The sequence below is a fragment of the Centropristis striata genome, chromosome 21 (assembly GCF_030273125.1).
Source record: "Centropristis striata isolate RG_2023a ecotype Rhode Island chromosome 21, C.striata_1.0, whole genome shotgun sequence".
NCBI lineage: Eukaryota > Metazoa > Chordata > Actinopteri > Perciformes > Serranidae > Centropristis > Centropristis striata.
Window position 1 is genome coordinate 21368938 of NC_081537.1, and position 15537 is coordinate 21384474.

Sequence of the window (15537 nt, forward strand, 5' to 3'; positions counted from 1 at the left end):
AAGGTTAAATTGCTGTTTTTGTCAAAGGAGTCTGGCCCCCCCTTTAAACTTAGCTGGTATTGATTTGCCTTTTTTGGGTGGCTGAAATGTGTTTTGCCACTGCTCCCGTCTACAGCAGCACCTTGTTTGGTTTCTGTGCCAGTACTGCTGTCTGTTTTTCCAAACTTAGGGCATGCTGACCTCCATCTACTGTAGGTAATACACTGACAACTGCAAAATGTCACAACCACCCCTTAAAGTAATGTTTGATTAAATTGTATACAATACTTTTGTGCAATAACTTCAATATTTTATGTGTGTTGAATGATAAATGTGGTTTATTTCATAGTTTTTATTGTTTTGTGGTCACCAGTGTTTCTGCAATATCTTGCAATGTGCAGTATCAAAGCAGACTCCACTAATGACATCCCTTGATTCATGGAATAGTCAGTTTGACATGAAAACAGTTGGCACATCCAAGCTCATACATTTTCTTAGATTGTAATACCCGCTGCTGCAGCAGATTAAACAGATTGATGGATATGTGTCACGTTGCACCAGTGTGGCAGAACCACAATCATTTATCGTGAAGCCCAAAAAATAAATTCTCAGTGAGACAGCACCATTAGAACGCATCTTAAACTCTGCTTTTTCACTTCGTAGGCCTCTTATCAAGCTGAGTATCTCGTGGCGGAAGAACGGCGTGCTGGTGACCAGCGGTTTGAGCGATTTCAACCGCAGGCTGACCATCCTCAGCCCTGTGGTGAGCGATGCCGGCTTCTATGAGTGTGAGGCCATTCTCCGCAGCAGCAGCGTGCCTTCAGTCAGTGCTGGAGCTTATCTGCATGTACTAGGTAAGAATTATAAACTCTTGTCTGCGTTTCTTCTAGTATTCTTGTAGCCTTGTACACCTTGCCTTATACATACACATTTTCAGCTGACAGTATCTTCCTATTACACTTGTTATTACTTTAGTGTATTTAGAGACTTCATTTAATTCACAGACCTTCATGCGAATGTCTGCCTATCACCGAATCCATGCAGGTTTAATTAGACACTGCATTGCAAGTACTATTTTTACAGTGGACCCTTAGGACAAAACACATATAAGAGTGAAAGCACAAACATTAAGAAAATGTGCTCCAAATCCACATCCAAATGAGTCTTGATGGGAAAGCATCAGTGTGTTTTTCAGAGGTGGCTGCTGTTTTTTTTTTTTTTTTTTTTCTTTCCCTGGGGGGCTGGGGTTGTACCAGAAATCAAGCAAACATGTTCCAAGGTATCACAGCAATTAATTAAAATTAATTAAAAGACCTTAATTGTAATTTGCTAAGCTGAAGTTATCGTAATGAAATGTGCTTAGGTGAAGTAAATGAAGGTACTTCAATTTGTGACAATTCTTTATAATTATTATCCTTAATGATTGGTCACAATCCTAAAAACATAATGCACTAACTCGATGAATAGGCTATAAGTCAACATTACAATATATCAATATAAATTATATTTCATAATACTAAAATAATGTATTAAACTTTATATTTATTATTTTCTATCTAGGCCCAGGTGTTTATTTGATACAGACAATGCAAATTAATAATTGCCACTACAAAACTATATTATTATATTATATTATTATTAAAAACATCAAAGATCAACAATGTTATGTTTAATATTTTCAGTATTTCTGGATTTGCGGCACATTTAATTAATGTTTTGCTTAATATCTGTAAGGTTCACCTTAATTTAATATATTTTAAGACCTTTTTATTGTGCAAAACGTAAATAGAAAACAATGTGAAAAATATTCATCACCATCTGACTGCATACATCAGTTAAACGCGTGGGAGTAAACGTAGCATTTAGCTTTGCAAGTTCAAACAAAAGAGCTTGCATGAAATTGATATAAATATCACTCTCACGATATGAATCTGGCAAAGCTATAGCTGTGAAGTCATGAGGCACTGAGGGAAGCGTGTTATTGATTTAAAAGGGAGAAAGCTAATGGTTGGCCTCAAGAAACTGTTTAATAGCATTGCTGGAGTCGCTTTCATTCCATCCCACTGAAACACTTTGATGTTTTCAAGGTTGTAATGTGATTCAAAGGACAAGGTGTGGTGAACTTTCCCTTGATACAGCAATCGCAGCCTTTCCTCTCCCTATGGGTTTAGCATACATTTGCCAGTATGGTATACTAATTACTGATTTCTGTCATCAAACTGCTGTATAATCACATTATTCTCAGTGCTCAGTGGTAGTTGCGGAGGTAGGTGTACTGTTAGGTAGAGGAAGTGTTCATGTTCCAACGAGTTATTAGCTGATAGATGGGTTTATTGAAGAGATGTGCATATCCTCTTTGCACAAGTATACGTTCCAATGCACCACTGGGTTGCATTCATTTTAAAGCCTTTTTCCCTTCAAACCAGCATCAATTCTTCTAGGCATTTTTCCACACCTGCCTAAGAATTTTGCACAGTACTGTACATATTGTTTCTTTATGTTGTTATTATTATTATTATTATTATTATTATTAATAATAATAATAATAATAATAATAATAATAATAATAATAATATTTATTATGATGATAATTATTATTATTATTATTATTATTTATTTTATTATTTTATTTAATGACATTATGTGCTCTTGTATCATCAGTTAAATACATTTTAAAAAATTAAAATATGTCTAATCTAAAAAATATTTTTAAAATATATTTAAAAAATAATACATAAATAACAATTATAATAATAACAACATACATTAATAATAACATAGGAAAGTATGTAAATAGGGTAAGAAATAACAAGTTAAAACCAAATTAAATCAAAATATCAATTCATGTCACATTTTATCAACTAATTAATGCCTACATTCATTTTTAACATTATTTTTTATACATTTAATGGTATGTTTATGTATGTATTTGTCTTTTTTTAAAACGTATTTATGTAGGCTCCTTACGCCTTCCGTAGATTACAGCTGTAGGTTTGCAGTAATGGCTACTTATTTTATTAGTTTAGTTCGTCATTCTGTCTTTTTCCTTTGTCCCTCAGAACCGCCGCAGTTTATTAAGGAACCAGAGAAACACATCACAGCTGAGATGGAGAAGGTGGTGGACATTCCCTGTCAGGCACGAGGTGAGTAGTGTGTACATGCATGTGTGCATTTTACTACAAGACTGTCAGAGCATCATTATATTACATTTTTTATTCATGTGATTTTACACTGAAAACACAGTGGAAACAGGAAGCATGCCTTACTGTCTGTAAACCTCCTCCTCTGCAGGAGTGCCCCAGCCAGACATCGTGTGGTACAAGGATGCTTTGCCCATCAACCCAGTGAAGATGCCCAGGTACAGGGTGCTGGTGGGAGGCAGCCTTCAGGTCAACGGCCTCCTGCCTGATGACACCGGGATGTTCCAGTGCTTTGCCAGAAACATGGCAGGAGAAGTTCAGACCAACACATACCTGGCTGTTACCAGTGAGTGCTCAAGCAGCTCTGCAGGAAATGTTTTTACACAGATAATTACTGCTATTAAACTACATTGTGTTTTCTTGAAATAGTGTTAGTGTTTATAGTGTTTATAGCACAGCTCTCTCAAGCCTCTTGTCAAAGTCAGAAAAGAGCAGGAGGAGTAATTGCTTTCCAGAAATTGCTTCAATGAAAGCTATTCGAACCTGTAAATGGGTCGAAGAGGAGGAGCAATTTGGTGCTTTAAATGGAATTCTGTAGAATCCCACAATTTCCTAGGCGAAAATAACTCCAACTTGGCACAAGTTTACACAAAAAAAAAAAAATTCATCAGAATGCAGAAAAAACAAGGTCATGGAAATTATCAGTTTTCAGCCATGCTGGAGCGAATGTGAGTCAGTTGGTTCACCCTTTTGTTCGAGACAGAATCAAAGGTCAGGTTAGGTTAGGATTTAGCTTAAAGTATGCACAGTCTCACAGAGCCCGAGCATTGCTCTACACCGTCTTATTGTTATATAAAATAAATGCTGTCTATCGGAGTTAGACAAGAATCAAGATGTAAAATTCTGTACCTTTTACAAATTACCAAAAATACACAGTTTATCATAGAAATAAACTATGAAAACGGGCATTATCACTGGAGTTTAATCCTCCCAACAGTCCTTGAATGGATCATAGGTTACAAAAGTTTCAGTTAGAAAAAGTAACTGAAACAAAGCTTAACTTGTGATTATTCAGCCAAACTTCTACATGTCTCATTTAAAGTGCATTAACTAGATTCTTGATAAAAAAAAACATTACATGATGTGCTCCTCAGTGCAGCTGGGAAGCCATGATTGATTCTGCTGAGTTGAACGGTCATGTGACAAAAAATCACAAAAAATTTGAGCTGTTTACACAGAGCAGAGAGGAGAGGACAGGAGAGGTTGCAAGTAGAAGTTGTAAAAATGTAAATAATCGAATATGTACAACATGTAGAGACCCATTTTTTGACACTTGTGGGCACTTGGAAAACGGTTGTATATTTAAATTCTATTCTATTCCCATTTAAAATGTATATATTTATCAGAGAGATTCAATTTGTGTTTTGTTTTTTTAAGTTTGATGGCATTATAACTGGTAATACTGCACAGAAGACATTACAACTTCTAGCCATGTTTGCGCTGATTTCAAAGAGGTGCAGGACTTATATACTATATACTGCAATGAAAAACAAGGTCACAGTGAGTAAAATGTTAATGAGCAAAAAACATCCTGAAATGGCTTGGGGCTCCAGGGGTCAAAGAAAAAAATATTTTTTTATGATTGGCATCTGCAGCACAAAAAATAACCCTTTTTTTTCATTGCAATCAGTGTACATAAACAAAAATAGACAAAACAGCTGAGAACAAGGACCTATATGAAAGTGTTTTGTTGAGGCAATCAAAAACAGCACATAAAGATAAAGAGATAAAGCTACAAATGTACTACTCCTCTCACTATGCCCTGATTTACTGTAAACACTGATCAATTCAAGATACACTTAAGTAAAGACATAAAATTTGGATGGAAACTAGTCGATCCTTTTTGGCAAAATGTAGAAAACTCAAGATGAGTTTTGGTTTAATGGAAAAAGAGAAACTGACTGTCGCACTGACATTGCCATCACTTCTTTCTAACACGTTTTGTTACCTAGACAATGGATATATGTTTGGTTTTCTATAATAATAGTAATAATAATAATAATGATAACGATAATAATAATAATGTGATCAGGGTGTTGTATTCAGGTGACAATATTTCAAGAAACAGTGAAATTATCAGCAGCATTAACTGACACATATCTTGGAGAAAATGTGTTGTTTATTTTAATGTTCTGACCTTCCTTTAAAACCTGATAATCAAGCATACAAAAGATTTAATTTTTAACACCATGCTCTTATCACCTGAAATTAATTTTAAGATGTGATTTTTTTTTCCTGAGCAACAGCTGGAATTTGATAATCATGGCTAATTTTATTTTACTGTGCATCTGTTTTGCAAGTCTTTGACATCTAATTTTTCTCACTTTGACTCAGTCCCTGCTGTCTTCACTCCATGCTGCACCACATTATCAGAATTCATGAAATTCTCTGGCGTTTACTCACCCCTTCCAGCCCTATCTCTCTCTTTCTCTCACTGACACTGTCTCCTCTTCTTCTCTCTCTTCCCTCCAGATCTCATCTTATCATCTCCCTTTCCCTAAACACATTCATGTCCCCACTTCTCGTTCTGTCCTACTCCCTGTGTCCTGAGATCAACACTGCTCCGATGACAAACTCCCTACTCCCTCTTCCCTCCTGGGAGTGATACAGTTTTCTGTCATTTTTAAAAGCTTTGATTTATTGCATGTCACAAATAGGGATTTTAGTTATCTATACACTGCCTTCCCTTTCTGTGCTTCCCCCTCAGTCATTTTCCTTCCTCCTCTTCTTATATCTGTTATCTCTTTGGGTGCAAAAAAAAAAAAAAAGACCAGCAGCAGACAGTTGTGGCACCAAGGTGAATGCTGTGTCAATCCCTAAAGAATTAGTGGGACAAAGCATCAACTAAATGCTGAGATGCAGCAGGCTGGCGCTTACTAAAAATACGCTCGAAGAGGGGTTTTGCCATAGACATTTATTGTCTCACCTCTTTAGCCCTCTTACCTTCCCTCTCCTTTGTACTGAGATGTCTCTTTATTGTGTGTGTGTGTGTGTGTGTGTGTGTGTGTGTGTGTGTGTGTGTCTCCCCTCAGGCATTGCCCCAAATATCACAGCCGGACCCTCCGACAGCACTGTGATCGACGGCATGTCAGTCATCCTGCACTGCGAGACCTCTGGAGCTCCGAGACCGGCTATCACCTGGCAGAAAGGTCTCTGTTACCCACATGCACGCACACACCAAGGGATTATGATGTCTGTTATCTATTACACATGGGACCTCAGTTTGCCGTGGCTTAACAAATAAAGCCTGATTGGATTCCGTGTTTGGATCCCAGTTGAGGATCAGGAAAACACCATCCTTGTCTTTCCTCACGGTCCCCTTCCTCTCCTATTCAGTCCTGAATGCCTCCTTTTCTCTCTCTCCTCCCATTCAGTCTACATTTTCTCTATTTATGTGTCCCCATTGATCTGAGCAAGGACACATAAAAAATGTGTGTTGGTGTTACTGTACCGGAGATGAATTCTGCATTCCTCACCGCTGACCATTAAATATGATTTGAAAGACTCGGAAAGTGGACAGGAATTTCTGGCGCTATACTAAATTGGTTGAAAACATAAATACCAAATGGGATGGGGGGGGTGTTATTATGGATCTGAGCAAACAAAATCATGCGGAGTTCCTCAAGGCCGCATTCTTGGGCCTCTTCTATTCAATATCTACATGGTCCTACTGGCTCAGAAATTTCAGATTTAATGCCTTTAATGTCTAAGTGTCTTAATTAACAACTCCAAGGACAATAATGCACTCAGACTAGTCTCTTGCTAAAGAAGAAAAATTACCATTAATTCATATTTTCATATGTTTTGCAATCAGAATCTTATGTTCTTCACAAGCAACAACAACAATACTTATATGATTACTTATATTAGTTAGTTATTGTACTTAATACAATTATTATCAAAGGTTGCAAAGAAAACATTGTTTTCTACTCCAGTAAATAGGAAAAACCGTACATACGACTTGAAAACCAGAGATATTTCTAGTTCATTAGGCACACATAACACTCATTGTTCGTCCTCAGTCTTGTAAACAATCACAGTAAATCCGAAACAGAAGCCTTGTTAAAATAGTTACCACTAGCCAGCACATTCATTTAGAACAGTGAACAGACTACTTAGTATGTGTCCATTATCAGGAAATAATGGACACCCTGCAGCCATTCAGAATTAAGTATTTACCCAAACCATGGTACAAGGAATATTCTAAAAACTCCTACTGCACTTATGCAGATGATAAAGAACATCTACATAAATGTCACCACATGACTACAGCCTCTAAAATTTACTGAGTATGTGCACTGAACAAATCAATAAGTGGATGTGCCAGAAATGTCTGCAACTAAACTCAAATCACAAATGAAATGATTGTTTCTTGCCCCAAATAAGAATGATTACCTTGAATTCAGAACACAAAGATCCAAAAGTCAAGCCAAAGGTGTGGTAGTTGTGGACTCACTCTAATTTTACAAGCCCAAATAAAGACAAGTACAAAATCACAAAGCATGAATAAATGAATATCTGTCCGAACAAGATACATAAAAATTGTTCATGTGTTTATTTTGGTATTGTAATGGACTCTTCACAGGTCTTAGTAAAAAAATCAATCAGACAGCTGCAGCTTATTTAAAATGCTGCTGCCAGAGTCCTCACGGACACTAAGAAAGCAGAGCATATTACACTGGTCCTTAAATCACTGCACTGGCTTCCTGTGTGTCAAAAGATAGATTTTAAATCCCATTACTTGCCTATAAAGCACTAAATGTTCTCAGGCCCGGAATACATCTCTGATTTACTTGTACATTACGGAGCATCCAGACCTCTCAGGTCATCTGGGACAGGTTTACTGAGTGTTCCCGTGATCAAAACCATCAAGGTGAAGCAGCTGCTCGTTTCCGTGCTCTCCACCTGTGGAAGCTGTCTGAATACCTGATGTCTGCTGATACTGTCAGCTCATTTAAATCAAGGCTTCAAACATTGTTTACAGTGGCTTTTCAATAAATAAGACACATAGCTATTTTTTTAATCTGCGCCAGTGTATTCATTTGCTTTTTTTATTTGGTTTTAATTGGTTTTAACTCTTTATTTGCTTGTTCTTGCATTTTGTTATTGCCTTTTAAATTAATTTGAATATCTTCATCTATTTCTATGCCCCTGAAAAGCATTTTGGACTGTCTGAATGTTTTTTTATAAATAAAATGCCCTTGCCTTCTCATCTGTTTTATGTCTCTTTCTCTTCATGCACTGAAGGTGAGCGTGTGTTGGCCAGCGGTTCGGTTCAGCTGCCCAGGTTCACCCTGCTCGAGTCAGGAAGCCTGCTCATCTCCCCCTCGCACATCTCAGATGCCGGGACCTACACTTGCATGGCGAGCAACTCCAGGGGCATTGACGAGGCTTCTGCTGACCTTGTGGTCTGGGGTGAGTGTGCAAGGTTACACGGTTTTGCCCTTTCACACCGTTTTAAAAACACACACGATGCCTGTTTTCTGCCAAAGCAATGCTTCACAATCACATGGCTAAACAGAGACCTTGAGCGTTTTTTTGAGAGGGATGTCTATTTTGCAAACGTGGAGAAACAAGTTTGTGCGGTAAAATAATAAAGCTGCACTCCATTCCTCCAGATATAAAAGCACTCTTCTGTGCAAGTTTGTAGTCATCATAGAAGTGTTTTCTACAGTAAGCCATCAGGGAAGAAAATACAAAACAGCAGCATGTCGTTTCGACTGAAATGAGTTTTCTGAAATTTGTTTTTCTAGTATTCTTCTTGTCAGGAAGGACATTTTGTGAGCTGTTTTCTCATCTGTTCTCTCTCCCTCTTCTGTCCCCTTTTTGTGTCCACAGCCCGCACCCGGATTACCACTCCTCCACAGGACCAGAGTGTTATCAAAGGAACCAAAGCCATTATGACCTGTGGAGTAACACATGACCTCAGTGTAACTGTCAGGTAAGGCAACATTCACACAAAAATTCCAGGATTATATACAGCATATTCACAATGCTTCTCGATAAAAGAAGAAAGTTTAAATTGGGAGGTGTTGAGCTTCTGTTTCATTGGATAAGGCTGGCGTTATCCTCTATTTTTCTTCATCAACAAGTAAAATTACCGAAACATAAATGTGTTATGGTGTGCTCACATCAAGCTTTTTTCAGTGCGCAATTACATACAAAATAGATGCAAAAACAAAGACAGACACATTTATGCTGAGTGGCATGAATGATGCTAATGCACGAGATTTGCATCTTTTGTCAGCATTGAGAAAATTCTGCGTAACATAGCTCTGATTAACCAAACTCCATTCAGAAAACAAGCATTTTAGACATTGTTTGCCTGCTTTTTTTTGCAGACAGACCTGTCGAAATGGGCATCATGCTGTCGTTACTTTGGAATTATTTTAATCTGTTTATTGCAATGAAATCACAGCAGAAACTAGATCAATTCAGCCCACATGTGACTTGCTAAACACATTGGATATTTACTGATTTTGACGCACTAAGAGAGAAGTCCTGGCAAAGACCGAACTGTGTCAACCTCAAGTATAGTGAATAGTCTATATATAGTATAGAGAAGGAGGTGAAATTCCCTGAGCTGTATGCTCCTTTAGATGATGTTCTGAACTCAGACATGGGTTTCCAACGTATCTGGACTCTCACAACAAGGTACAAAGCAGCAATAGCAGTTATTTCAGCCATGGTCGATAATGGAAACAAATAAAAGAAAGAAACACTGGTAATATCTCCCATGGACTAATTAATGCAGGTAATGCGAGGTGAAAATCTGCTTTGTGTTTATTGTTAACGCAGCGTAAGTATGTGTCCAATTAGAAATGTTTTTTATTTAAGGCTTGGTAGACTGGAATCTACCTTCAGCTCTGTATTAATTTGGTGCACTAGTGAGAATTTAGTGCAGCAGGATGGCATATGTGAAATTGCCTCACCACACAGTGTTCTCATTGATTTGTTTTTAATCATTTTTGGACAACGTTGCTCTATGGGGCAGATAAATCAGGTACCTGCTACATGGGACATTCTTGTTTTCAGGAAACATTCATCTTTGGTTTTGATCTTTATGTGGGGTTTAAGATATTTAAAAAGAAAATTTAAGATATTGCCAGGCTTTCCCTTTAAAATTGTCCACAATGTCCACGCATCAAACGTCCGAAAAGAATGAGTTTCAAAGTGAAGGAGCCACAACCTCAAAGCCACAGTTTCCTTTGGTTTTGAGCCGGGAGCGAGGTTCAAACAACAAGCCTGTGGGCGCCTGACCATGCACGCAAATCTTAAATAGGATTCTGAAGACATCACATGCAAACTTTTAATCGACCTGTTCTAAAGCCTTGCTGCTGCATTCCCCACCACTTGCGAGAGATTTACGGATGTCTTTCTTGTGCGGGTAAAAAAAATTGTCTAGATGGATAATTCTATGGGTGCAAAATCCATTTGCACATCTAAAAACATTTCTATGTATTTATTATCCTCTATACACCACAATGAATGCAAAATAAAGTACAGTTGTTGAAGCATTTCAGCCTATAGATCAGTTAATGGACAAGCTTCATTATTAGTTATTTCTTGCTATATATTTCTCTAAACATTTGGCTCTTAATAAGTCATTTACTTCCCTGAGAACAAAGTATTATTTAACTCTCTGTATCTTGTTCTCTGCTGCTGCTGCTGCTGCTGTGTTTCAGTTCCCTCGCAGCAGCCTTAAAAGCATATAAACGCATGCATTACAATATAAACACACATGCTGTGTCCCCGACTGGAGACCTAGACATGAACTCTGTACAAAACACCTACACATGTGACAAATGTTTGCAGACCACTGATGTGCATTTATGTCATTAGAAGACAGTCATCGTCACACACCTCCAGCTAACAATTGCCAGTGCAACACACACAACGCTCACAACAGACATTTACTGAAATACAAGCTTGGAGCCGACATCCGTAGCGATCAAGAGACCATTCTGTCCCTTTCTAGTCAGAAAAAGAAAGGCTACATCTGACACTGCAACGTGAATCCAGCGTTTGATATGCAGCCGTCAGCTGTTATGATATGCACGCAGGGCAGCTCTGATGGCGAGTTTGAAGAGACAGAGAGGAGAAAGATGAAATACCTGACTAATAACATATTCTTGTTGGATGTGGTGGAATAGAAGATGAGCAAAACCTCAGTTTACTCATTGTTTTTCTGCAAAAAAAGACTTAACCCACGATCTAAAGCTGACATGCATGTGTACATCATAGTTCACATCGCAGCAGGTGGCGACTAAATGATGCAAGTCAGGATGTGGAAATGTGGTTGAAACTATTTTTTGTTGTGCAAATCTTGGTTTGCACTGTAACATACAGTATAAGTTCTTCAATATGTCTGTATTTTTATTTTATCAAAAAGCTTATTTAGCCTTCAGTTACTGTTGCAGTATTGCCTCATTTTGGTGCAGCCTGAATACTTTCATACATTTGCAACTCAGTTACAGCTCTATGCAAACAAACTTCTTCTAAAGTTAATTTCAAATTCAGTTTGAATGCACCTCTCGTTTATTTCTGTCCATTATGACTATTCACCATTGTGTTCACCATTGACATTTTAGAAATGGTAGCTGCAGAATCTGGCTTCAACAATTTTCGTTTTTCCCCCCTCTTTTTACAAATAGGTGCATGTGAATAACATAAAGTTCACAAATACAGCAATTTCTCTTCAAAAGGGACTATTTTGTTCAACTTAGTCAGTATGTTCAACCCCTTTATCAGGCAAAAAAAAACATATTTGGGAACTTCAGCAGACATCCAAATGGGGAGAACCACATGGATTTCTCACAGCTAAGATCAGGCCATGTTACAGATAGTGACACCATGGCATCTGATTACTCAGTATAATAAAATATAAGAAGAAGAAGAACTCAATTGACCTTGATTTGCAACATTTCTTAAAAAAAGTCACAAAAGTAAATATCTTGTAATATTCTCCAATAACACTTGGTTGGGTTGAAATTTCCAAGTATTTCAATGCGTGCCCTATACACCGATTAACTAACACTGTCAAAAGAATGAAAAGGCAGCAGATGATAATGGTGATGATGACATTAATGACATAACAGGCCACCTGACTGATCTTTGCATTCCAGGCATATCTGGGAAAAAGAGGGCTCTGTCATCAACGTCCAGTCCATCCCCCGCATGCGACTAGAGACGGACGGCACCCTGCACATCTCCCAGACCTGGTCAGGTGACATCGGCACATACACGTGTAGAGTCACCTCCGTTGGCGGCAACGACTCCCGCAGCGCACACCTCCGTGTCAGGTAACCACATTCATCACGTTTTCTTTCACATTGTCATTTCTCTCCAGTTTTCTCCACAGGAACGAACATGTTTTTTCGAGGCAAGACAATGCCAACAAAGGCACACACTCACACACATGCAGCTCCAAACACCTACCCCCTTCCACACCCCCCCCCCCCCGAGCCCCGACCCCTCACTGCCTGTTCCTATTGACACCTCTGACTCATTTCCAGTTAAATGACGCCTGTTATTCCTCACCTCCCGTGTACTCATTCTCACCCGACACATTCAGCCCCAAGGGAACACTCCCTCCCCTCCTCTCCCTATCTGTGAGACTACACACTCCAAAAAAAATCTGTGTATTGTTTTTGTCATCTCAAATCTTCTCTTTCTCTAAAACTTTGCCTGCTGTTGTTACTTTGGCACACAGTGCGTCACGACAGCGAGGGTAAATTGAATATGAATGAGACATCTAACTTTGTGTTTGCCAGACTGATGGACGGACTGACTGATTGTTTGTGTCTCTCTTTGTCCCCCTATCGGCCGTCTCGTTGGCTGGCTGCCTTTTGACTCAGCTACTGGCCGTATCCGTTCATTGCTATAGGGTTTATCTATCAATCTGTCTCTGCTTATCTGAATTTATGGCTGAATGAATTAATGATTCTGAGCTTTGGCCTCATTTATTCATGTCTTTGTCTGTGCATTTTCTTCCTATCTGTCTCTTTATGCATTTCAATCCATGCGTCCCCGCCTCTGGTGATATCTATCTCCTTGTGTTTGCCTATGTGTCCATCTTGACAGGAAACCATCTTTTCTGTCTTGTCTTGTTACATTTCATCACTCGTCTAACTGATATCTCTGTTATAAAACATTCAGCTTTACTTCAGATTTGTACATGACACATTCAGAGAAGACCGAAATGCTCAGTAACTCTCTGTCCCCGCGGAGGATTTGCTGTGATTCTTTTATTTATCGAAGTTGTCCTGATGTTCCCTGTAGGCAGCTGCCCCATGCCCCAGAGAACCCTACAGCTCTGCTGAGCACATCTGAGAAAAGAGCCATCGACCTGGCCTGGGCCAAGCCTTTTGATGGCAACAGTCCCCTCATACGCTACATCCTGGAGGTTTCTGAGAACAGTAAGTCTCTCCTTTCCAGTCATGCTTCAATCTATTGCATCTTTCTCTACATTTTGTGCTTTGCGGTCTTTGTGTCATAGAAACTGAGGTAGAAAAGAAGTGGACGTAGCCACAGTGATGCCACTAATAACTATTTTGAAGCCTTGAGTTTGTCCTTTTTGTTTGACCAAATATGGCTGACAGGTTGAGAAGCGTTGTTAGCTAAGTTGGTAGCTACCTGGGTTAGCAAGGAGCATACCTTATTCATGTAACTTGTTATATTAATTGGGATGCTAATTTTTTTCCTGGCAAAAATCTAAATGTCCATACCACAAACAGTACAGCCAACTCCTTGGAGTGTTTTTAAGGGTTAAACTTTTAAGACTTAAACACAAACAACAAGTCGCCCCCTGCCTGTCATTAGAAAGAATGCAGGTTTAAGGCACTCCTCTTCCTATATACGATCTATGGTCATGTTACACAAGTCTAAGATCTATAAATTGTTTATTATAATGGTTGTCACATCGCATTTCACAAAGCCTCAGGCTTGCTGACCTTTCTCTGCAGCAGGGTTAGCACTGACGTTGCAAGGTTTCTCCCCTGGAAATCAACTAAACCCCAGGCTAAAAATTGCCAGTTTGAAATATGGCAAAGTAAACGTTGTGAATCTATAATGTTAAAATAAGTCCTGTCTTTACCCAGCAATAGTAGAAATGCAGTGTGGATATAATATGTGTGTAAGAAGGGGGTAATTTGTTCCAGGGCTATCCTTAACCCTGCGAATATGCAGTTTTAAAAGCCGTATAAGACGTCAAATGTTGTGCTTGTTTAGAGTTTTAGTTTCCATGTAGCCAGGCTTCTCTGACATCAAAGAGCTTAACTGCAAAAGCAAATACAGAAAAAAAATCAAAAAATAATTTAAAAGCATGATCAGTAAGACTAATTAAGAATGCCCATCATTGCTTTTAACCTCATATTGAGAGTGTAAAGCTGCACTACAGACTAACACTTGTCAGCTCTGCATGTAACAAGCATGTTGAGCTCAAGTTGATACACTTTGTGTTGGGCTTTAATCTGCAGCACGGTGTTCCCTTGTTTCCTTTCTCTCAGCATGACTTATTTCATTTAATGAATTTGAATTTTAAATTTTGACCTGCCGTGACAAAATGATTGCAGGCATGAGAGTGAAAATCCCTTCTGAATGAATATTAGTGAAATTGCTTAAAATGTTAGACTCCTTCCTCACAAACTGTTACATTTTATTGGACATTAAGGTGAATGGTTAGCATAGCAATGATTGAAGGTATGTGTACATGCAGAGCAAGGTGGTAAAGTTGATTTTCTTTGTTCCAGATGCTCCCTGGGCCATTCTGCTGGCCAATATCGAGCCAGAGTCCACAGCAGTGACGGTCAGTGGCTTGATCCCAGCGCGCTCCTATCAGTTCCGCCTCTGTGCCGTTAATGATGTGGGGAAGGGGCAGTTCAGCAAGGAGACAGACCGGTAAGCTAAAGACAGATCCTCTATCTATTCCCACCACTCCACTCAACACTAGAACTGTTATTGTCCCTTTTATCCAGGTTCTACAACATGAGGACACAGAATGAATGCCAGTGTATAGTTTCTTTTTAGTTGGGAGCATTCAAGTTTTTATACAGTTTTTCATACAGCTTTCTGAGGACGTGTTAATGAAAAACTGTATTTATGTCCATTCTTTTCATTTAAAATCCTCCAGAACACACCTCCGTAATATCATTGAATTGTCAATAGCAATGAGAAATGAGAACCTGCAGATCTTTGTGGTTGGCAAGTAGCATCACCATGGGGTCTATTGAGAATTCTCCTATGGGATTTTTCCATTGGATTTTGGATCATTGCAGAAAATAAGCTCTGTGGCAAACGCACACTTCTGATGCTCACAGATTTTGTTAAGCAGGATAATCTTCACAAATGAACACCACTT

The 15537-nt window shown here is 38.7% G+C and overlaps 1 protein-coding gene across 1 annotated transcript in view; it reads left to right on the plus strand.

Moving 5' to 3' along the window:
• The window catches only part of sdk2b (sidekick cell adhesion molecule 2b), a 327715-nt gene that overhangs the window by 261446 nt on the left and 50732 nt on the right, over positions 1 to 15537 (plus strand). The window contains exons 7-15 of the mRNA XM_059324690.1: positions 643 to 833; positions 3039 to 3122; positions 3271 to 3465; positions 6212 to 6328; positions 8427 to 8594; positions 9018 to 9120; positions 12305 to 12481; positions 13461 to 13597; positions 14930 to 15077. Of these exons, the coding sequence (XP_059180673.1) occupies positions 643 to 833; positions 3039 to 3122; positions 3271 to 3465; positions 6212 to 6328; positions 8427 to 8594; positions 9018 to 9120; positions 12305 to 12481; positions 13461 to 13597; positions 14930 to 15077 (1320 nt within the window). The remainder of the gene's footprint in view (positions 1 to 642; positions 834 to 3038; positions 3123 to 3270; positions 3466 to 6211; positions 6329 to 8426; positions 8595 to 9017; positions 9121 to 12304; positions 12482 to 13460; positions 13598 to 14929; positions 15078 to 15537) is intronic.